Raw genomic sequence first — 25365 nt, forward strand, 5'->3', positions numbered from 1 at the left:
AACATCCCTGACCACTGGTCTTGCTGACTGGCATTCAACAGAGAGCTCCTTTGAAGACACTCCGATCCGAGGATCAAAGAGGCTAATGGTGAGCCCCTTTGATGTTGTCCATTTGCAAGCATGGCTTGTATGCAAACTGAGCCTTGCAAGTGGACATTTTCCCTCTTGCATACAGATTTGCAGAGGGAAAAATGTCCATTTGCAGCTGCAGTTTGAATCCAAACCAGGTCTCCAAATGGACAAAGCAGGGTTCCCTGTCAGCACCCATCAGCTGATCAACACTGAAAGCAATCCCCTTGGAAAGCACACCGTCACAGCCAATCAGCAAGCCCCTTTGAACTAGCCACCTGAGATTTTAAGGATGTCAGATGATTGACAGGTGGGCAGCCCCACTCACCTGTCAATGTTGCCTATAGGGAGGTGGAGGTGGTCGGGATCCATCTCAGCGGTCAGATCCAGGTCCTCACCACTGAGATGACAACTCAGGGTCCGAATTTGATGGAGAAGAGCTTACGGGATGAGTGGTGCTGGATGTGCAATGCATCAGCAACATCTCAGCTTCTTATCAGCCATCACACCATGCCTAAGTCTCTATGCATGTCTGCACCAGCTGTTGATATGTACCTCAAGCTGATGGTGCTGTCTGTATGGACTCCGATTTCTGAGTTTCATCTCAGGAGAGATGGCACCTCAGTGAAGTGTTACTAGCTTTACTACAAAGCTGCTCAAGGTACAGGAACAATCACCAAAAAGATGATGGCCACTTTTAAGGTCTTCCTTGAAATAGTAGCGGCACCCGCCCTTGAGTAGGAATGCCAGTTCTCCTATTTGTGGTGCAAGCTGAAGCACCTACGCATGCTAATAGACTCACAGCAAAGAGCACTAGTCTAACAATCAGTACAATATGCCCCATGATTTTTTGAAAAGTCTTTTATAATATGTCACCCATACTGGGTAAAAACTCCATCATATCCCAGCAGACAGGAAGCCTAACTTTGAAGATACTCCCTTTGATATTTGTTTGGAACTTCTTTTTATTTCCCACCATACTTTTTTATTGGTTTCTCGCTCTGTACTAAAAACTCCATTTCCTTTACTGCAGCAGGCTGACAAGGCTGACATATAGCTTTAGTTATTTACACACCTGTGGTCTGATATTGTAGGGCTCAGTTCTCTGGAATAATGACAGCTAAGGTTCTCTTCGTAGCAGTGAATGGTGAGATTTCTCCTTCCTTGCACCAACAGTTACGTCCGTTTTACAATTGATTTGGCATCCAAGTAGATTTCTTCTCTTTGTGTGCAATAAAATCTTGCATAAACAGCGCTTGGAGCTGCAGCTACTGCTGCAAGGCTTCAGAAACTTGGAAGAATCTCTTTTTGTTTCACCAAATGTTAGGATTTAGCTGGTTTTTATTGCAAAAAAAGTATCTCGTATTTAAGCAGGCCTGACCAGCATCTTCAGACTGAGGGGGCAGATTCTTCCTGGCCCAGTTCCTCTAGGGGTACCTTATGTCTGCCACTGGCCTTGGCGTCTTCACCCCTCCCTTCAGTAGCCTGAACAGAGACCACAAATAGCCAGGCTTAAGAAGTTTTCTTGGAAGTCCTTGTGAGATAGTAAGTAGGAACCAGGAGAATGTACCCTTTACCCAGAGCAAGGACTGGCAAACTTTTTGGGTCAGTGGGCACGTTTGAAAAAGCGGCATGGGCATCAGTCTCAAAATGGCTGCCTTGGAGGGCATAACACAAAATGGTTGTATGCTTGTCCCGAGGGTTAACCATGCGGCAAGGTCCGAGTCCAGTCCGAGGTCGAGGGTGCAATATGGAGGCTGTCCGTCAAGGCTGAAGCGGGGTCCAAGGCAGAGAGTTGGGTGAGGTCAGGAACTCCGGCAGAAGAGCAGGACAGGGTGCAGGCAGGAACAGGCTAGCAACAACGTTGCTCCCGCAACTTGGGACTGGGGCTGGCCGGCTTTTATCTGCCCTGAGGCATAGGACGGCCCCAATCCTCTGGTGAGTCGCGAGCACTCCTCCTGCGGGAACTTAGTTCCCTCTGCCTCTCTGCCCTGAGCCTCTGCAGCTCAGGAGAGGCTGGAGGGTTACCGGACCCAGAGGCAACCTCAGCTTCCCCTGACGGTTCTGAGAGTGGAGCACCTGCAGGCAATGGGTCCTCCATCACCTCAGGGGCCAGAGCAGGCTCAGCTGGTGCCTGCACCTGAGGATCCAGCACAGGTGAGGACCCTTCAGGCTCAGGCCCCAGCCCCGGCTCAGCTGGTCCTGGAGGCGGGGAATCCTGTGCAGGCTGGGATTCCTCAGGTTCAGCCTCCGAGTCCGAATCCCAGGCCATCACAGGCCACCTAAAAGAGCATAAAAGACACAGAACCACAAAATGGGGTGGACATGATTCCCCCACCACCAACAGCCACTCCATCAATGAAAAAGGCACCTACATTAGCCACTATAACCGTCCCTCATAGAGAGAAGTTATTTGCAGCTATCCTCTGTTCAGAATAGGATGGGAGGGTGGGCTTCCTGACTCCCTCTTACATCTATGGGCTCAACTGCTGCTGGCTCCAGGGAATCATGGGTAAATGATCCCAGTAGGGGATGCCACAAATGAGTAGCAGATAAATTAACTCACCAGCCCTGGAGTGGGGATAGCAGTTTCCCCTCCGGCTGATGTCAATGGAAGAGAAAATATAAAAAAGCAAAACAGAAACACGCACCTGGAAATAAAAACCAGACTGGAAAAGCTATGTCTCCTTCCTGGTCAGACCACCCCCTCATCATAGAGGGTAGGCCTTAGGAAGTGGAAGTTCATATGTCACTGGATCTTCACCACTGCTTCCTTAGTAATGCTCGGATAATCTGAAACCAAGTTTAGAGTATGCAAAGGTGTATTGATATCAATGTGTCCCATGACATTTTAAATAGACACAGAGTTTTTGAATCACTCAGCTGAACCTGCACGCAAATGAAAATTTGTGATTCGGCTTGTGAAATTATTCTGACTTTGACCCCTTGCCTGAGAGAAATCATCTGGGATCAGTGGAGAGCGGAGTTGAAACTATGTGCCTAAATTTTGTGTTCATTTCTGTGAGTGTTGAAAGGGTTTTGTCGGGGGGGGGGCGCCCTGCACCTGCTGAAAACACATCTGCCGTCACTGTCCGTGGTCACTGGAAGTGGCAGGCAGAATGATTTTGCCAGGGATGTTGTGATGCTGTGTACGATGTGATGGAGGCTTGTACAGTGGTGCCCCGCAAGACGAATGCCTCGCAAGACGGAAAACCCGCTAGACGAAAGGGTTTTCTGTTTTTGAGCTGCTTCGCAAGACGATTTTCCCTATGGGCTTGCTTTGCAAGACGAAAACGTCTTGCGAGTGTTCCCTTTTTCTAAGCCGCTAAGCCGCTAATAGCCTTTTAGCCGCTAATCCGCTAAGCCTTTAATAGCCGCTAAGCCTTTAATAGCCGCTAAACCGCTAATAGCGCTAATCCGCTAATAGGGTTGCTTCGCAAGACGAAAAAACTGCTAGACGAAGAGACTCACGGAACAGATTAATTTCGTCTTGCGAGGCACCACTGTACACAAAATAATGTGGGTTGCTGCAGTCAGTTGAATCGAAGAGGCCATGATCAGTGAGAGCAAAGAAAATGTAAAGATCAGTGAGAGCAAAGAAAAATGGTGCTGAGAAGTCAAAACTGGGTGGTAGGGGACAAAGGCATTCCCAAACAACATCAAAATAATTTGGCAAGATATACATTGTGGGACGCGGGTGGCGCTGTGGGTTAAACCACAGAGCCCACTGAGCCTAGGGCTTGCCAATCAGAAGGTCGGCGGTTCAAATCCCCGCAACGGGGTGAGCTCCCGTTACTCAGTCCCTGCTCCTGCCAACCTAGCAGTTCGAAAGCACGTCAAAGTGCAAGTAGATAATTAGGTGCCGCTCCAGTGGGAAGGTAAATGGCGTTTCCGTGCGCTGCTCTGGTTCGCCAGAAGCGGCTTAGTCATGCTGGCCACATGACCTCGAAGCTGTACGCCGGCTCCCTTGGCCAATAAAGCGAGATGAGCGCCGCAACCTCAGAGTCGGTCACAACTGGACCTAATGGTTAGGGGTCCCTTTACCTTTACATTCCCAGTGATTTGTCTGACAGCATTGAATGTTCTACTTGGAACACGAATGCCAGAAATTGGGAGGTTATTTAGCACAGCCCTCCATCAGTGAAGTCTTTTGGCATGATGAAATACATAGAACAAGTAAAGAGTTAATTTCTTTTTAGCCTTCAAAGGCTGCATATTAGTCCTTTCCTCTCCCTCCCACTCTTAGGGGGCAAGAGAGTGTGTTTCATTTCCTGCTTCAGTGCCTCAGCCTCATGGCTCTGGCTGGATGGCAAATCTATTGACTCATCCCCATTCTACCACCAGGGCAATCCATATGGGTCCTTATGGCAGCATTCTTGGAGCAAAGTGAGCTCCCGCGATAATGAAGAAGATAATGAATGAGCTTATGAGAAGGGGAATTGAGCTCTTCACACCTGGTGAACAGCGTACTGCCAAGCAGATGCCTGTGCCTAATGTAAATTAATGGAGCATCCTTGGTGCTTAATTGTACTGAAGTAATATCACGCCTAATGACCTTAGCGTGGCCCAGTGTTGCTGGGGAGGGAAGCAAAACTCAGGCACAATTCACTCCAAGGAGTTCTCTCTCTTTCAATGCCCTTCCCATGTCTTTATCATTTAAGACTTAAAAGTATCGTCATAACATTTCTACACCCTTCTCTACAAATGGTAAAAGAAAGGATGGTAAAGTCCAGTTAAAGGCGACTATGGGGTTGAGGCACTCATCTCACTTTCAGGCCGAGGGAGCCGGCATTTGTCCACAGACAGCTTTCTGGGTCATGTGGCCAGCATGACTAAACCGCTTCTGGTGCAATGGAACACCATGACAGAAGCCAGAGCGCAAGGAAACGGCGTTTATCTTCCCACCACAGCAGTACCTATTTATCTACGAACACTGGTGTGCTTTCGAACTGCTAGGTTGGCAGGAGCTGGGACAGAGCAATGGGAGCTCACCCCGTCATGGGGATTCGAACCGCCGACCTGCTGATCAGCAAGCCAAAGAGGTTCAGTGGTTTAGACCACAGCACCACCAGCATCTACAAATGGAAACGGGTTGAAATTGCTTCCTGAAGGAAAAGAAACCTGCCCTCCAGTGAACAGTCTGGCTGAGCCACAGACTTAGGGCCAGATGTGATCTGGCATGATTCGCACCATTAGGAATGGTGTGAATCCCATACACTCCAACATTCCATGAGGGCAAAGCAGAAGACCAAGGTGGAAGTGGCAGCTGCTGTTCCTTCTGTTCACTCCCATTCCTTTTTGGTACTCTCTCCCTCCCTCTTGGCCAAAGGGGACAAGGGAGGTGGCAATGACAAGGGGAGCAGCAACAGGTCCAGGGGGCTCTGTTACCAGTAGTGGAGTCCCCTGTTGAAGTGGATGTCTCAGCAACTGCCTGATGATGCTATGACCTTGAGCCATGAAGAAGCAGCAGTGATCAACCCTTATGGGTGGTGTGGTTGATGAGAGCAAAAAAAAAGTTATCTGTCCATGAGTTGGACTCCTTGTACCCAAAATAGAAGGGAAGGTGAGTTCTGGTGGCCCGAGGAGATGCTGGAATGGAGTGGAGGCCAAGGGAGAAGAGCAGTGGAAAGGGGAAGGCTGAGGACTATGGCAGAGATCCTTTTTATGAAAGCAGGGAGGAGTCCTATCTATCCCAAGGCAAGGAGGACTGAAGATGTCTTGCCCAAGGGTCTTCAAAAACCTGTGGCCAGCACTACCTCTGAGAAAATAAAATAATAAAATAAAATAGTTCAATCTCCCCTCCCTGCCAGTATGTAGGGTCTACTCCAGAAGTTGCTGCCCCTTGCATCCATACCTGGAAGTACCCACTGAACTCTGTTGGTTTGACTGCCAGGGGGTTGGCTTGAATTATGGAGAATGGTTTTGAAAGTCTAGACCAGTGGTTCCCACACTTTTTTTGGCCATGCCTAAGCATCTCTAAAATCCTGGACCCCCCCCCCTTGACATATAATTCTTATTATTCAAAAAGTGAACTATTCACGTGGAGGAAGCCTAAAGTGCCATTCACTGTTAATGACTCATTCTCGAATCCCCCCCTTAAAAATCAAATTGCCCCCCTGTGGGGTGCATGCCCCACATTGGGAACCACGGGTCTAGACCCATTGCTGCAAAACAATATTAATCATGCTATACAATGAGCTATAATTGAATTAGCCAAAGGCTGATGCTGGGGTATAAAAAGCAAAATTGCATGAAAAATGTGTATATTAGCAATGACAGATCCTGGGGTCTCAAATTTCAGCAATGCCTTGTGCGATGCCAACCCCCCCCCCTCACCTTTCATTCTACATCATTGCGGCACCCCCTGCGGTGCCCCCGAGGCTCTGCGCCCAGTGCGGCCAAACCGGTTGTGCTCCCCCAAATCAGCCTGTGATATCAGGAGAAACTTGCACTGAAATGCAGACAATTACTTGTGGGGATTTTGAAGGAAATGGTAAAGCGGTGCAGAAATGTATGGGGTTGAATTTCTGGCTGGGGAGATGGGAAATGGAGAGAAAGTGAAGCTGACACATTTGCTTATCCCCCCCGAGGCAATGGGCTCTTTGCTGGTCTTGGAGCCCTGGCAAATGCCCAGCCTCCCCTCCCTCCAGAACCGGCCATGCTGCAGATTCCCTAAGGCGTAATAAAGAACTTTGAAGTGTGTTTGAGAAACGAATAAATATTCATGATGCACGCTGAAAAATGCAAGCTGTAGCACAGTCCGTGATTTGGGGGGGGGGGTACACAGAGACAGCTGGATCTGTCAGAATTGTCCTCCAAACTGCAGGCGAGGTGAAAAGGATCCACAGGATGGAGAGGAGAAGAATGCCGAAAACAAAATGTGCTTAATTATACTTGAGAAGCCAACAATATTATGTACCCAGGCTGCTGAAAGTTGTTGTTCGGAAATGAATAGGCTGATTTTCAAGAGCTTCTGACGGAATCGTGGGGATTCATTCCAAGAAGAGAGGGAGTGGACTAGCAGAGCAGTGATCCGCTTCTAAGAAAGGTTGCCAGGATCCAGACCTGCATAGAAGGCATGCTTTCTGACCCGGAAGCCTTGCTCCTTATTAACCCCATTTTAAATGGGGTGTGAGACTGCCATATGTGAGGGCAGGAGGTAGCTATTTGATGGTTTTCTCTGTGTATGTTTGGAAGGAATTCAGGTAAATTCATTCAAGAGATCCAGCACTCTCAAGTGTCCTGAGTGCTTAGAGGTAAAGGGTAAATTAGGGACCCCTGACCATTAGGTCCAGTCGCGGACAACTGTGGAGTTTCAGCGCTCATCTCCCTTTACTGGCCGAGGGAGCCGGTGTACAGCTTCCGGGTCATGTGGCCAGCATGACTAAGCCGCTTCTGGCAAACCAGAGCAGCACACAGAAATGCCGTTTACCTTCCCGCCAGAGTGGTACCTATTTATCTACTTGCACTTTGACGTGATTTCGAACTGCTAGGTGGGCAGGAGCTGGGACCGAGCAACGGGAGCTCACCCCATCGTGGAGATTCGAACCACTGACCTTCTGATCGGCAAGTCCTAGGGCGCTGTGGTTTAACCCACAGCGCCACCTGCGTACCCTCCTGAGTGCTTACCAAACCTTATATTGCTACAGCTATTACAACTATCCTGTAAGGCAGTAACACATGGCATGGTGGAGTGCTGCTGTTCACCTGACCTCTGGAGAGTAGTGTTGCTGCTTCTTAGGTAGAGGCGGAGGTGGCAGGGAGGGTGGTGTGGTGCAAACACACCCACAGGAACGCCAGATTAGCTCCTTGGGTGTGTTTGCACTGTGTCAACCTCCTCACTCCCTCATTCCCTCCCTGCTTCTACCTCCTAGTAAGCAGCAGTAATGTGACTGACCACTGCTGCTCAGGTTCTCAGCTTGCATGCATTAGGGCTGTGCATCGGATTTGGCTGGATCCTGGACTGATTCAGGCTAACTTGCACCTTGCTGAAGCAGCTACCAATTGCTACATAGTGGATCTGTTGCTCAAAACTGTCTCTCAGAAAGCCAGACAGTCTCCAAATTGTTGCAGTTATTAATTACAGCACCATATATGGCAAACTCCAGGGTGGGAGGAGAGAAGGAGAGCTGGACTTTGCTTATTGAGAGCTGCAGGGCTCAATCAATCTCCATTTGCAATGCTTGAGGGGAGGGATGCTAAAGTCTTAATGCATAAGTTCTGTCTCTTAGAAAGAGCTTGGTGCCATTTGTTCAGCTTGTGATTTGTTTCCTTCACAGTATATATGTGTTTGAATGTTTTCCATCGTTTCCCAATCATCCCATCCTTTTTTAAACGTTTGCTGTCTGGGTCTTAGTATCCCTCTCCCCCAATTTTGGCTCTAGTTTTGACAAGGTTTGTTTACAGGTGTGTTCTGTTTAAGGTGTCTTTCTTTATTAGAACTTTGTTGTGAGGGTGGGAGTCCTTTGAGTACAATGTATACAGTCAAGTGTACAAGCTGCACAAATATTGTGTAATATTACAAACATAAGTGCAGTACAGTCTCTCTTTTTTTCAAAACAACAAGAACCCTGGAGCTTCCTGTCTATAATTTTTCAGTGTTACAATTTTGTAGGGGCTGGCATGCCTGCAGATTTGGTAGAAAACAAGAAAGATATGGTTATTTTGGTTTCCCAATGCAAATCAAACCGATTTCCAAATATTTGTATTTTGTTATCTGGGGCAGACCAGATGATGTTCAGATTGATCTGATCTGAATCAGGTCTAATCCAGAACTACAAATCAGGCCCAGAAATCAGATTTGAGGTATCGGTGTACAGCCCTTGCATGTGTACACTCCTGCAGAGGAAAGCCATAACCTCAGAGGAATATTAATAATAAGAATTTATTATTTGTACCCTGCCCATCTGGCTGGGTTTCCCCAGCCAATCTGGGCGGCTTCCACAAAGACCAAAAATACACTAAGATGTCACACATTAAAAAATTCCCTGAACAAGGCTGCCTTAAGATGTCTTCTGAATATCAGGTAGTTGTTTATCTCTTTGACATCTGATGGGAGGGCGTTCCACAGGGCTGGTGCCACTACCGATAAGACCCTCTGCCTGGTTCCCTGTAGCTTTGCTTCTTGCAATGAGGAAACCGCCAGAAGGCCCTCGGTGCTGGACCTCAGCGTCCGGGCAGAATGATGGGGGTGGAGACGCTCCTTCAGGTATACTGGACCGAAGCCGTTTAGGGCTTTAAAGGTCAGCACCAACACTTTGAACTGTGCTCGGAAACGTACTGGGAGCCAATGTAGGTCTTTCAAGACCGGTGTTATGTGGTCTCGGCGGCCGCCCCCAGTCACCAGTCTAGCTGCCGCATTCTGGATTAGTTGTAGTTTGCGGGTCACCTTCAAAGGTAGCCCCATGTAGAGCACATTGCAGTAGTCCAAGTGGGAGATAACTTGAGCATGCACCGCTCTGGTGAGACAGTCCCCGGGCAGGCAGGGTCTCAGCCTGCATACCAGGTGGATTGGGTAGACATCTACCCTGGATACAGAATTGACCTGCGCCTCCATGGACAGCTGTGAGTCCAAAATGACTCCCAGGCTGCTCACCTGGTCCTTTAGGGGCACAGTTACCCCATTCAGGACCAGGGAGTCCTCCACACCAGCCCGCCCCAGTCCCACAAAAACAGTACTTCTGTCTTGTCAGGAAGTCCACAAAATGTAGCTACAAATGAAAGTGTTCCAGATGGTTATACAATACATATCAAATTGCAATCAAAACATAGCAACTAAGGTGTGGCTTCCCTGCTCCCTTTATCTGGGGTAGTTGGTGCCAGCTGATTATCAATGAAAGATGAATTTATTGTTGGAAGAGCTCCTTTCTCCAAAGTTGATCCCCTCTACGCCCCTTTAAACATCTCCATATGCCAGTGAGCATTTGTGTTCCAGGGCATGTGGCGCTAAAGGTCAGCACTGACATCCAGCTGGCAGTGTCAATTTATTTCAAGTCCCAACAATACCCGTGTGGTTTGCCAAAATCTGTAATCACAGTAGGAAGAACCTTAGCAGGGAACAGGTTAGGGTCATTTGGATGGTGGAAGGAAAGCAAGGAGTACTGGGGAAATGAACCAAAATAGCAAAACAGAAAAATTTCTTATCATAGGAACGTATTAGCTGCCTTAAACCGAGTCAGGTCACTGGTCACTCTTGCTCAGCTCTGCCTACACTGACCCCCACATTGGTGGGCTTACCCCTTGGCAACACTGTAATGTACTGAGAGCCACACAGCCACTTGGCTGTTGATCCATTGTAGCGTTGCCCCTTGGTAATCCTGTGAGCCTTATGCAAGGTCAAGGATGGTGACCACTAGGGCTCCAAGTGAGAATGAGGGGTTGCGGCGCTCATCTTGCTTTATTGGCCGAGGGAGCCAGCGTACAACTTCCGGGTCATGTGGCCAGCATGACTAAGCCGCTTCTGGCGAACCAGAGCAGCGCACGGAAATGCCGTTTACCTTCCTGCCGGAGTGGTACCTATTTATCTACTTGCACTTTGATGTGCTTTCGAACTGCTAAGTTGGCAGGAGCAGGGACCGAGCAACGGGAGCTCACCCCATCGCGGGGATTCGAACCACCGACCTTCCGATCGGCAAGTCCTAGGCTCTGTGGTTTAACCCACAGCGGCACCCACATCCCAAGGGCCTGGTCAGAGAGTTGGGGAAAGGCAGGGCATGCTGGGCCTTATTTTGTTATTTTCGGCACAGTTCAGTAAACACTTTACCAGCGTTGCTTTCCCAACGACAGAGTCGCTTGCTGCTTACCAGGAAGGCGAAGAGGGTAGGAGAGGCTATGGGGAGGACGGCACCAAGAGGAGCCCCAGAACAGCTCCACGGGTGAGTTTGCACCCCTCTGTGACTCAGCAGCTCAAAATGTGAACCAATCTCCACCCACCTCAACTGCTCTGCCTGAAACAAGGGAGGGATTAAAAAGAACAGAAAAGGAAAATCGTAGCAAAATGTAGCAAGGGGTTTCTTGGCAGCCCAGTTAGATGAGCAGGGTGCAAATAAAATGATGATGATGATGATGATGATGAATCACAGAGGGATGCAAACTTGCCAGTGGAACTATTCTGGCACTCCTCTTCATTGTTAATAATAATAATAATAATAATAATAATAATATTGGTATACCACCCTTTTTCTGCAGTTCTCAGGGTGGTTCACAATGCAAAATGACACACAAAGAATGCAAAATACATAATAAAAATAAAAACAGAAACAAACCAATAAGCCCCCTGCCACAACACATTTAAAAGGGCATCAAATGTCAAGCAGCCAAAGGCCTAGTTGAAGAGGAATGTATTCTCCTGGCACCTAAACTGGTATTATGAAGGCACCAGCCGAATCTCCCTGGGGAGAGCATTCTACAATGGGGAGCCACAGCAGAAAAGGCCCATTCTCATGTTTCCACTATCCAGAGTTCTAGTGGAGGAGGAAAGCCACTTCCGTGCTGGCAAGGAGGTGGGGTTGCAGGCGTCACGCCCCACCCCCCCCACACGGGGGCTGGCTCCAGCCCCCGCGATAACAAGGGAATCCCTGTTCACCTCATACCACGAGCCAGCCAATTGGCTGGTGCCGGGGGCGGGGCCTCGGCTATGTAACCTGGCCGCAGCCAAGGCCCCTCCTCTTTCCTGCCCCACAGCTGACTCAGTTTTTCCCTCCCATCCCACCCTCTAGGCTAGGTTCCCTGACGTTGCTATGAACTACGGTTGGTCGCCGTCAAGGGGCCTGGTAGGAATTTTCCCAACTGGCAGATTGGCACTAGCCATTTGGTTTTCACCTACCTCGTAGCAAACCGTCACAACTCTTCGGTATTGGCGGTTAGGCATTGGTGGGGGTACAGTCCTGTTGTTATGCAAATGAGGGGGGGAGGAACGCCATCACCTTCCCCCAGACAAGGGTAGTCCGGTAAAGGATTCCAGGGGGCGTGGCCTTGTCCTAAGCCTAAGGAGGTGTGGGCACATGGCACGCCCCAACAAGGTGACGTCGGGGGGAGGTCCTAGTTGATGTGCCTCAGCAGGACTCCTCCCACTGGTGATTAACCCTTCCGGCTTTTAGCCAGTTAATAGTTAGGACCAATGCCTAAGGCCAATACCGCTCAATTCCTGTAATCAATAAAAGTTGTGGCCCAATTTGACCCATTAACCTGAATTCTTGTGTTCTGTGTCTTTATTTCTTTGGGGGGAGGCGGGAACTCGCCACGCAACACAAAGAAGGGTCTTGGAGGAACTGGGGCCATGTTGAGTGCACCTTGTTCCCGGATGGAGTTTATGAAAAAGTGGAGTTGAGTTATTGACACTTGGCTGGTCACATTAATGCGGGAGGCAGTTTCAGCAGACCAGCTGTCAAAAGAGCACCTGCAGCTTACAATAGTCAGTCCAGGGGAAACACTGAAGAGTTTGTCCCAGGATAATCCTTTGATCCCTTTGTAAATCCCATGTAATTTTCTTTTTTCCTTTTTGAAGCTGCTCGTTCTCGTCAAGTGTTTTGCTAGCTTTTGCGGAGAGTTTGTCCCTACCAGTTATCCCGCGAATCATGTATATTGAATTTCATCTTGATTCCAGCACGTGGCTTAATTAGAATGCAAAAGTGAAAGGAAAGGTGGGGATCATTCGGACAAGGCAATTACTTTTGGATCAGATGGATGAGTTCTTTTGCAGGAGATAATCTGACACCCTCTGTGCCCTTTCGCTCGTGAAGTGCCTTCTTAATTCAGCGTAATTGAAATGGCTTGGAGTGGCCAAAAGCAGGTCATTTCCCAAGCTATAGATTTTCACGTAAGTCTGAGCTGTAGGGATCTGGATTGCTAAGTGATTTCGTTTTTTAAATGCTAGACTGTTTATTTCTAGGGAGTCCTTTTAAAAAATATGCCAACATTTTATTATGCAACAGCTACATAGAATCATAAATTGTAGAGTTGGAAGGGAACCTGGGGGTAATCTAGTCCAACCCCTTGCATTGCAGGAATCTCAACTAAAGCATCCAGATGGCCATTTAACCTCTTCTTAAAAACCTCCAAGGAAGGAGAGTCCACCACCTTCCAAGGGAGTCTGTTCCACTGTTGAACAGATCTTACTGTCAATATAGACTGTTTGTCTATATTGGACAAACAGGCCAAACCTTACGCCAAAGAATAAACGGACATAAATCTGACATCAAGAATCACAAAACAGAGAAACCAGTAGGAGAACACTTCAATCTCCCAGGACATTCTATACAAGATCTCAAAGTAGCTGTTTTACTACAAAGGAATTTCAGAAATAGACTGGAAAGAGAAGCTGCTGAATTGCAACTCATTACCAAACTTAGAACCATGGAGAGACCTGGTCTGAACAAAGACATTGGATTCTTATCTCATTATACATGACTAAGCCATTTCTCACCTTCTCACCCCTTGCCTTTTCCTGTAAGACCTATTACAGTCGTTAAGAGTCGTCAACAGGCTCATCTCAGCTATCTGCCAATCTCCCATTCCCACCACCCTTCTGAGTAATACCCCTCCCCACCTTCTCACTATATAGAAGGATCTGGCAACTTCTGTTTCAGTGTATCTAAAGAAGTGTGCATGCACACGAAAGCTCATACCAAGAACTAACTTAGTTGGTCTTTAAGGTGCTACTGGAAGGAATTTTTTTATTTTGACTGTCAAAAAAGTTATTCCTGATGTTTAGTTGGAATCTCCCTCCTTGTAACTTGAACCCATTGGTTTGGGTCGTACCCTCTGGAGCAGTAAAGAACAAGCTTCCTCCATCTTCCTTGTGACAGTCCTTGAGATATTTGAAGATGGCTTTCAAATCTCCTCTCAGTCTCTTTTCCAGGCTAAACATACCCTACAGCATTTCCTTTTTTATATAATGATGAAAGTACAGAAGCTGTTACATAAGAACACAGGAAGCTGCAAAGTCAGACCGTTGGTCCATCTACATTCGAACTGTCTGCACTAGCTCTCCAAGGTTTCAAATAGGGAATCTTTCTCAACCCTAGCTGTGGGCTCAAATGGGACTGGAAATTCTCAACTGAACATACCCAAAGTTAATATCTAGCATAATTGTCAAACTTTGATTTTACCACCCAACACTGGTAGAACAACAACAACAATTCATATATTCCCTGTCCATCTGGCTGGGTTTCCCCAGCCACTCTGGGCGGCTCCCAACAGAATATTAAAAACACGATAAAACATAAACATTAAAAACTTCCCTAAACAGGGCTGCCTTCAAATGTCTTCTAAAAGTCGGATAGCTGTTTATTTCCTTGACATCTCATGGGAGGGGATTCTGCAGGGTGGACGCCACTACTGAGAAAGTCCTCTTCCTGGTTCCCTGTAACCTCACTTCTCGCAGTGAGGGAACCACCAGAAGGCCCTCGGCGCTGGACCTCAGTGTCCGGGCTGAACGATGGGGGTGGAGACGCTCCTTCAGGTACACAGGGCCGAGGCCATTTAGGGCTTTAAAGGTCAGCATCAACACTTTGAATTGTGCTCAGAAACGTACTGGGAGCCAATGTCGGTCTTTCAGGAATGGTGTTATATGGTCTCGGCGGCCACTCCCAGTCAACAGTCTAGCTGCCACATTCTGGATTAGTTGTAGTTTCTGGGTCACCTTAGAATCATAGAGTTGGAAGAGACCACAAGGGCCATCGAGTCCAACCCCCTGCCAAGCAGGAAACACCATCAGAGCACTCCTGACATATGGTTGTCAAGCCTCTGCTTAAAGACCTCCAAAGTAGGAGACTCCACCACACTCCTTGGCAGCAAATTCCACTGTCAAACAGCTCTTACTGTCAGGAAGTTCTTCCTAATGTTTAGGTGGAATCTTCTTTCTTGTAGTTTGGATCCATTGCTCCGTGTCCGCTTCTCTGGAGCAGCAGAAAACAACCTTTCTCCCTCCTCTGTGTGACATCCTTTTATATATTTGAACATGGCTATCATATCATCCCTTAACCTTCAAAGGTAGCCCCACATAGAGCGCGTTGCAGTAATCCAAGCAGGAGATAACTAGAGCATGCACCACTCTGGTGAGACAGTCTGCAGGTAGGTAGGGTCTCAGCCTGTGTACCAGATGGAGCTAGTAGACACCAGAACTATAGTATAGCAGTCTTTGCCAACCTAGCGTCCTCCAGATGTTTTGGAACACAGCTCTCATCAGCTCCACCCAGCATGGGGCTTGTAGGAGTCATAGTTCAACACATCTGGAGGGGACCAGGTTGGTGAAGCTTAAATTTTAGAGTTTGATGGTATCTTGGGCATATCTAACCCAATTCCCTATGCCATGCAGAACCCACGCTTTTGGATACACCTACAGCATCCCTGACAGGTGATGGACGAGTTGGTGTTAAGTATCTCCAGTGAACAAAAAGCTCTCTGCCTCTCCAAGGCTGCCCATTCTACATCAAACTACTCTTCCTGTCAGAACAGTTCTCCTAAAATGTAGCTTATTTATTGCCATAGTCCTTCCCTCTGAAGTGACAGGGGGCAAGTCTGCTCCACCTTCTTCATGATCAGCCCTTCAGACATTCATCTACCCAAGGCAACTTGGAGAGTGTGTGATGAATAATTCTTCCCCAGAGCAGCCACAGAGAAGCATCCCTATGGTTGAAAATCCACTCAGTAAATTACCAGTTGGGTTGGGACTCCCCCCCCCCAGTCTTCTGTATTCAACTTTTGTGCAACCGAGCAGGGGATTAAGAGGGATTTGTTTCTTTATATAATGTTCCTTGATTTTTAGGGGTCATGCCTCTTTCTTCAGCTTTGTCATTCAAGGCTCGCCTGACATTTTAAAAAGGCTGTTTGATCTAAAGGCTCAGCAATATTGACCACCAACAGGCCATGGCAGAGATGAGATCTTTGCAAGAAGCAAATATTAACATTCGGTACGGCATCCTCTCCTGCTTTAATTCCTGGTGTTAGCTGTGAGAGTGACAAAATTGTGGTTTTTTTCCTTCCTTCCTTCCCTCCCTCCCTCTCTCTACTTCCCTACAATCCTCTCCCCTATTCCCTGATGCAGTACGGAATAAAGAAGAAGGAGGAAAGGGAAGCAGAAGCCCAGGCTGCTCTGGAAGCCAATGCCGAAGGGAGTCTGACACGTCCAAAGAAGGCCATCCCCCCTGGCTGTGGCGACGAGGACGAGGAGGAAGAGGAGAGCATTCTAGACACCGTTATCAAATACCTGCCTGGTCCCCTCCAGGACATGTTCAAGAAGTAAATGGCTACAGACTGCCAGTCTGTCCGTGGACAGTAAAGGAAATGGATTTCCCATTGGCCAAATGGGGAATTTATACTTGCCACACATCACGCAACCTCTCCCCACCCACAGCTCCAGCCCCTTGCCATTTACTCAAGCCCCACCCCGACCCACACCCTCCTCCCTCTCCCATCCATCCCTTAATTTGTACATATTCACATCTAGTCGATGCCTCCAAGTGGATGTAAAGATGAATGAGCTGCAGTCTACACAACTTTTTATTATTATAAAGCCATAGTTCTGCGTATGTTAAAAAGAGGCAGGTGTACATTAAGCAGAGAAAAGGGACTACAGCATGCTCGTTTTTGTCTCCCAGCAAGAGGGAGGGTTCACCCACAGTGAATGATAGGTGGCACACACACACACACACACACACACACACACACACACACACACACACACTCCTCATTTACTGAATTTGTAACTAACAGAGAATCAAGGCACCCATTAGGATGCCCCTTTATAGGTCTAAGTTGAAAGTACTCACTGTTTTTGGATAGTATAAACAAAGAACCACCTTCCTCTTTTGGGTGATGGGGGCGGGGCAATGGCTGTAAAATTCTTCCCCTGTCCAGTAACATTGCCCACCCTCCTTCTCTCTTCCAACTGACTTGGTTTGCCCTCAGCAACATCACCACATAGACAAAACCGATCCGCTGCATAATGTAGTAATATTGCCATGTTCCCTGTGAGATGCTTGATTGGCTGGGATCACTTACATGATTAATCTAAGCAACATTCCTCTCTTAGATTTGTCCTCAGCGATGCCACCAAAATGCCAAGTATGATTGGCTACATAGCAATAGGGCATTGTCCCAGTGACCAGCCTGACTAACCCCAGAAGGCGATAGAGGCAGGTGGAAGTGGCAGATAAGCAGAGCAGCTAAGGGAACAATGGCCAGTGTCAAAAACAATGAGGGCCATGAATATATTCACAACCACTGCTTTGGAACAAATATTTCAGCCTCCACAAATCTCTACTTTTGGCCCCAAAATGGAAATGGGAGGATATTCAGCAAAGCCCTGCCCTTGTAGGGTGTCTCCAGCCCAGCTGAAATGGAAACACATGTTTGTTTTCTGCTATTCCCATTATTCCTCATCACTGATAAGAGATAATGTCGAAACTGGACCATTCACTGCCCATGATTCCAGCCCAGATGTCAGTGGAAGAGCTGCATTCAACTGCACTTTATAAGAAAGCATCTACGTGCCTCAGAGTCTTCTAGGCAAGGGTCTTGTAGCCTTGAAAACAGCCATAATAGGAAGCTAGCGAGGAAGTTTCTTGACAGCACAATCCTATGTATGCCTGTCAGAAGTAAATCACAATATCAGAGAATTGTGGAGTTGGAAGTGACCTCGAGGGTCATCTAATCCAGCTCCCCTGCAATGCAGGAATCACAACTAAAGCAACCATAGCAGGTGGCCATCCAACCTCTGCTTAAAAATCTCCAATGAAGGCACTTTTAGTATGGTGAAATTTACTCCTCCCAGGTAAGTGAATATAGAACTCTGCAGTTTTGGCTTGCAATGTGCTGCCTTCCCTTTCTAGCTTAACAAAAGCCGGCCAGTACATTTCCTCTAATCTATAAAGTCTCCAGCTTGTTTGGAGACACTTGGATCGTCTGCACTATCCAGTCAACTCACGTTGAAGGCCTCAAGTTGTTTTTCATGGCCAGACGGGGAGGTGCTAAAGGAACCATGCTTCCTTGGCAATACAGGGGGTCCCTTCACTGAATTTCCAAGGTCTTAAAAAGCAAAAGCGCACCTCTAATGCTTTACTTAACAGAGAGACTGGGAGCAGGAGAAGTGCGCACTACAATATTCCACCCTGTTGTTCATTTCAAAGCAAACCTGCTCCAAGGTGGTGGGTACTTGTCACTTAAACAATTATTAAAATGTAGATATGAGGCTTCTCTGCTTTGTATTGGCTTGTGATAGGCATCCTTCTTCATACCCCCTTCAGAAATAAATGGGTATGAGCCTATGTCCAATGACAATGGCCAATTTTTCACCTGTGAAACTGAAGTTTGAAAACATTGAAGCCTATCCCAGATCAGAGAAGGGCCATAGTTCACTGGCGTAGCAATACTGTGGAGGTAAGAAATCCCAGGGGGGTGGGGTGTTTGTGTTTGAGATCTGGGATAGCTGTTGCTTAGCCAAGAAGGTGATATGGAGCTAGATGAGCCAAAAGTATTAAGCAGGTGCAGCAAGATTCTCTCCTGGTGCTTTTGCTTTCTAGATACTGTTGGCTTTCTAGATACTTCAGGAGATCAGCTTCTGCACACCAACATTTATTCTGTCCCAGGGCCAGAACTGAGGTTACCTTGCTAGTGTGGTGGAACTCAGTGTTCATTGTTTTCTATGTGTAACATTCCCAGGTCTGATCCTGGAATCAGAGCTGAATCACATGATCAGCAGGACCATGTGAAAAGCCTGTTTGTCGCTGGTCTATATATACCACTACTGGTAGCCAGGGAAGTGGGAGACTGATAGGGGCCTTCAACTTGTGCATCAAGGCTTCCCCCCTCTCCTTCCTGTGTGTGCTTGCCCCCTAAATTGTCTGGGATGGTGTAAGGAGAATCCCCAGAATGACACACAGTGGGAAGAGGATCATTCAATTTTGCAAGCTGATATGCTTCTGCAGATGGGATTTTGTGATTGAATTGAATTCCAACCTGAATGGTTGAATAGAAATCTTCTGGCATTACGGCCCATCAGAATAATGGGTGTCGCCCTCACTGGCCCCACCCTCACTGTCACATTTCCAAAGGGCTGCTTCTACATGCATTGAGGCTGAAGGTCTGGAGCAGGGGTCTAGCTGTGCACATATCGGTTCCCCCCATGATTTAGAATCACACAGGGAGTCCAAAACTCATGGGTAGAGGAGGGGTGAGGATGGAGCAACAGCGGCTGATCCAGCAAATGCCTTTAAATATTTGAATTCCCCACCTGTATTCCGATCTAACAACAGATATATCATGTGAGCCTGCAAATTGTGAAGCTCAGTCCTATTATTGAAAGTTTCCCAAGGAAGGGTTCTTGTAGTCTGAATGGCCAAATCTGCATTGGCCCCAGAATAAAAGCTCAGTTGGAAATCAGCCAAGCACTGAGTCAGTTTCACCAGACAGTGGCAAGACCAGCTGATGAAATGAGCAGTCATACTGAATGTGTGTGTGTTTTTAAAAATAAGATTTATTAGCATCCAGCATCCTAAGGTGTGAGGTGGCAGGCGTGGGGTGTTGTTCATTGCTTTGCTGTGTTCTAGTTTGGCATATTGGCCATACCTGTTGTACAACGACAGATTAATTTCCAAAATGTTGACTATCGTTATATATCCATAATGCCAGAAAAGCAATTTTAAGGATATGCTATATCCAGGCAGAACAACTCCGTTCTGAAGCCCCATCTAGATCAATGTTTAAAAATCTGACTTAGAGCACATTGCTTAATCCAGTTTTGTTATTTTTTGAAAACAACAATAACCTTACCTTCATATTTCCACAGATAATACTAGGTATGTTTTCCCTTGAACCCCAGCAGCTTGGGGGTAAGGTCACAATTTTTGCATTTATAAAACATATGCCCCATCTAAGGTTCAAAGAGAGGTGGTTTATGACATACTGAAACCCTTACAAAACAAACTTATACTTTAATTATTTTGAATTCTTCTTTTAAAAAAAACAACCCTACAAGTATAGAGAATAAGAGAAGAATCAACAGCAGATACAAATACAATACATCTAACATTCCTGGTCTTCACAGGGCCACAAACACCCTCTGAAAGTGTTTGCTTCTCTGCCATCTTCTTAAAGCAATAAGGGAGCAGGTTGAATGTGGCTTCTGGGTCTGGAGTTCCAAACTGAGAACACTGTTTCTGGTGGCCAGCATTTCCGGTCAAAAGGAAAGCCCCAAAAGATAACCTTGTGAGAGGACAGTGGGCTTGTCATGAATCCTGAGGGAAACTTTTCATTTTCAGTGAACTGGTAGTGTAACGAGATTTAGGGTGTCTGCATTCCCTCACTGTGTTGTCTTACTCATCCCTCCATGCCAGCAAAAGGCTGCTGAGATGTCCTACCACTTTCTTTCCCAAATGCCAGGTCTCAAGTTGAGGCCGCAGGTTTCTGAAACCTCATCTATAGCATGAATAGGAGCTTTCTGTTGGCATGTACCAACGTCACTGATCTGGTTTCCTCCAAAGAATCCTTGGAAATGAAGTCTGGTAAAGGTGATGAACATTCCCTGATAGTGCTTCCTTCGCTCCCACTAACCCTGCTCGCAGAACTAAGATTCCCAGGGTTCTCTGGGGGAAAGTGATTCCTGTTATACCTATTAGAATCTGTAAATGTGGGGTGTGCTCTTATTCAAATTCTCATAGTGACCGAGCCTTTGGCTGTTTGGGCAAAGGAAACTTTATTCTCTCATCAACCATGAACCAGTGTGTTGTCTATCTACAACCACTTAGGCAACGTTTGCCCTATTAAGGACCAGTTCACACAAAATCTGCCCTTGCTGAATGGTGAGTTCACTTGGTATGCCTTCCAGCTGGTTCTGTCCATAGCAATGCTTTTGTCTGGCTGATCCAAGAAATACCAATCTCTTTTCAGTCCACAGTGTCCCACCTTGCAGAAGAGCAGTTGGGCAACTGATTTACCCTACGGCCAGCTTTGCAGCTTCCATTCTGCATGCTGGCCATATGTACCTGCTTGACTGTGGCCCAAAAAATGAGATTAAGGCTGCAATACTAACCATATCTACTCAAAAGTAAACCCCATGCAATGGGGTTTGCTACTCCAGGTTTAGTGGAGTTCAAACTGCAGCTATAAACATGAAGAAACAGAAATAGTTCTATATGAGGTGTACCCCTGATTCTGGCCCATTAACAGAGACATATATTTAAATATTTTATTTTTCTAGGAATAGAGGTAGACATGCTATTCTGCTAAAAGCAGAGCGAGTGAATTTCTCTCCAACGACGTTTCTATAGATGGGCTTGAAGCCACTGGAATCGTACAGTAGTATTTTTTTCCTGGCTTGTTCCATTTCAGGCAGCAGGTAGCTTCTCAAAGTTATGAATGTTCTCTAACGTTAGGAGAAAGCCCTTGCACATCCAAACTTAGCACTCCAGGCAGAAAGGTTCTAGCCAGACAATCTTCTTGATGTGCTGCTTTTCAGCATGCAAGGATTTTATTTTATTTTTATTTTTTCTGATGGGGGAGTATTCAGAAATGAGATTCCCCCATCACCTGTTGAAATATGAACTGGTACATTCCAAGAAGAACTCTCGCCGCCTGGTTTGGCTGACCAGATAGACCCTGAATCAATGGCCTGGAGCAGTGCTCTACAACTTTAAGGTCCCTGGCCTCCAAAGTGCCTAAACTGCTGTCAACACAGTCACAATGGGCACTTCCCTTCCCTAAAATGAAATGAAATGTCGGCACAATCCCTCAGTTCTTTGCTTCTGGTATCTATGGAGTTGAGGACCACTAATAAAACACTAACACCTAGCACTCGGCAACTTGATGGGCACAAAACCAACACCAAAGAGAAGTGTGATTCTTCGCTTGGGTTCTTTCTCCTTCCACAGCATTATTATTATTTTAGAAAAAGAATTAAATCACAATATGTTCAATCTCAGGTATATGGGTTTCTTTTTTCCTTAAGAAAAAAATAGTTTGTATTGATATGGAAAGCTTGGGCAGTTCCCCATTTCTGCATTTTGTTCACCTCCCTCTCCCAAAGCCTTTCTGTTTTATTTTTAAACAATCAATAAATTAAAGCAGCATTAATCAAAAGGCCTTTGCTTCCGGGAGAAGCCAGGTGATTACGAGTGAGTTTGGCATTGAGCTTCATGCATATATCTTTAGAGAAAGCCATATGAAATCAGACTGCAATATTCATTACGAATGCTATTCTGTGTTTTCAACGAACCAACGAACAAACTTGCATTGTGTGCTAAATCCCTTTGGCATTTCTCTGTCTATGTTTCCGGTACAATATGTTAGCTTAGTTTCCATCTGCCCAGTCCTTCAACATACCAGTGATGTTCAGTACATCAATCGAACAGGCTCTTAGAACCAATTGTTGTTAGGAATTCCATTGTTGTGATCTGAATGTAACGTCCTATGTATCTCTCTGAACCCGTTTACCTGTATCCGTTTTATTCTGTGTTAACCAAGACTCCGGTTCTATGTGCTCAGTCAGCAACATCTTTCAGTAAATGTCTTTTTAAACAATGCTTGTTTTCACACTCGCGTAATACTAATAATAATACTAATAATAAAAAAGCGCAGAACACTAACTAGATGGGCATTTTCTAATAAGTGAAACGAAACAAACAAACAAAATGCTCTTTTTTTTCCTCTTTGGAATGCATGCGGCACCTTCGGGAGCAGCCAGAAGGTGACTTCAAGTAGAGACTTTGTGAATGTAAATTCTGTTTGTAATCTGCCTGCTACCTTTTCCTGCATGATGTGGGTTCAATGGTACAATGTTCTTTTCAAATGGAATCACAGCCAATAAACAACAACAACAAACAAACAAACAAATGGTAATAATAAAAGTGATTTCATCCCTCTCCCCCTCCCCCCATGCTTTCCCGTGGAATTCCTATTAGGAACTAAGAATATAGGACTCGCCACACATCCCATGATTTGAAATTTGGGTTTCCAACCAAGGGTACACTTTATAGAAAATTGCAGCCGATCCCAGCTCTCTGGTGAATATATTTGTACAATGCCTGTGTATCCAAACATCCATGGTATTATTTTTATTAATCAGTTAATCACCTTCCACATATATGTCTCAAGGTGATGCATGTGGTATAATAGAAACAAGTATTTAAAAAAAGAAGTTTAAACAGCAAAGAAAATAACAGCAAATGAATAGCGCAACAATAAATGTAAATGCCCCATGTCAGAGACCTATTTATCCAGTTGGCAAAGCTTGTCAGAACAAAAAATGTCTTCAGCTATTTCTGGAAAGGGGTGCTGTTGTAGAATCATAGATTTATAGAGTTGGAAGAGAAAACAAGGGTCATCTAGTGCAACATTCTGCAATGTAGGAATCTCCCATCCAATGTGGGGCTCAAATCCGCAACCCTGAGATTTAGAGTCTCATGCTCTACCTACAGAACAGGAACAAATATCTCTTGGTTTCATTCATATGTTGCATTTTTAGTAAAAGGTAAAGGGACCCCTGACCATTAGGTCCAGTCATGGCCGATTCTGGGGTTGCGGCGCTCATCTCGCTTTATTGGTCAAGGGAGCCGGCGTACAGCTTCCAAGTCATGTGGCCAGCATGACTAAGCTGCTTCTGGCGAACCAGAGCAGCGCACAGAAATGCCGTGTACCTTCCCGCCAGAGCGGTACCTATTTATCTACTTGCACTTTGACGCGCTTTCGAACTGCTAGGTTGGCAGGAGCAGGGACTGAGCAACGGGAGCTCACCTCATCATGGGGATTCAAACCGCCGACCTTCTGATCGGCAAGTCCTAGGCTCTGTGGTTGCATTTTTACCTGTACCCTAACATCGCCGTCTAGCTGTAGAGATGTTAAAACTGGGACATATTAACAACATATCCCGCTGCGTCCAAATATGGGCAGAGGTGTGCATTCAAATGTGCAACCTATTGAAAGCAATGAAATGCAGCAGCAGTCAGTGAGAGGGGTGGCTGTGCACACCTGGCCTCTTGGCAGCAGCATCACAGCTGCTTACCAGGAGGGAGAATAGATGGTGCATGGTGGTGAGAGGTCAGTGCTGTGCGGGCACATTGGGACAGTGTCAGGGGCTGGGCTGGATCAGAAGATTGGGGAATGCAATCACAGGGAGATCAGCTCCTAACAGAAGAGGAGAGGGAATATTCACCATCACCACCCCCTGCTTCCAGTGTTTCCAGAAGCAGAGAGACAGGCAGACACAGAAGTTGCACAGTTGATAGAGGAGCTACCCAGCTATGAGATAGTCGCTAAGCAACCAGAAGGGAGGGAGCAGCTGGGCAATACATCAATCGAGAGTGGGGGGAACCCCCTCCCTCTCCCCAAACTTGAAGGTCCGAGTGTGTCAGAGAACAAAGGAGATGCAGGGGGGAGGGACTTCCTGTTGGCAGGTTTCTTGCTGCGGAAGTGAGGAGGAGTCAGAGTAGGCAGCTGATCTCCTCACAGAGGGTTGCCTTTTTGTGCTTGCAACATAATGCTGTAATTAAAGGACTAAATCTACCAAATGCCCATTACGTCTTATCGGTGAGCTACCAGAAGGGAGAGGGGGACTCCCGTACTTAACAGAAGTCCAATTTTGCATGCTGATCAATGGACCAGCACAGCGCTGACCCCTCCTGCCTCCCCCCAACACTTCTGATGCAATGTGAATGGGCCACATCCACACTTCAAAGCCTGCTCCAATGTGCATTTGGATATGCACCTGATCGATTTTGCTTATTCATTGAATAGCATTTTGGTACCACTTAACATAATAGAAATCTGCAAGTGGTTTGCATGAAAGCAATAAAAGTACAACAATGACATTCAATATCAATCGATTGATCTTTATTGCGGTCAAACAACATATGCCACATCCACAACATATGCCACAACAACATGTGCCACATCTGCATCAAGAAACAGAATTAAAAATTCTCTTTAAATTCATTTACATCAAAAAATAGCACTTCTTCAGCTGACATCTGTATTCCAGAGATTAAAATCAGTACTCATTCGTCGGCCATCACTGTCACCGCAGCCTGTCTTGTTCTCATTGCCATAAAACAGAATTTCACGACAGGCCTGATGATATCCAGGTCTTTTCGGCATTTGATAAAATTCCCTACATACGAGCTGAAAATGGAGACTACAGTACAGTCATACCTCGGGTTACAGCCACTTCAGGTTGAGCTTTTTTCGGGTTGCGGACCGCCGAAACCCAGAAATACTGGAACGGGTTACTTCCAGGTTTCAGCAGTCATGCATGCGCAGAAGCACTAAATTGCGCTTTGTGCATGTGCAGAAGCGCCGAATCGCAAC

The 25365-nt window shown here is 46.5% G+C and overlaps 1 protein-coding gene across 1 annotated transcript in view; it reads left to right on the top strand.

Moving 5' to 3' along the window:
* The window catches only part of CPLX1 (complexin 1), a 156258-nt gene extending 133332 nt beyond the window's left edge, over window positions 1-22926 (top strand). The window contains exon 4 of the mRNA XM_081177094.1: window positions 16115-22926. Within this exon, the coding sequence (XP_081033220.1) occupies window positions 16115-16312 (198 nt within the window). The 3' untranslated portion in view covers window positions 16313-22926. The remainder of the gene's footprint in view (window positions 1-16114) is intronic.
* The last annotated feature ends 2439 nt before the right edge of the window (window positions 22927-25365 follow it).

This window comes from Podarcis bocagei (assembly GCF_964188305.1).
Source record: "Podarcis bocagei genome assembly, chromosome: 17".
Lineage (NCBI taxonomy): Eukaryota > Metazoa > Chordata > Lepidosauria > Squamata > Lacertidae > Podarcis > Podarcis bocagei.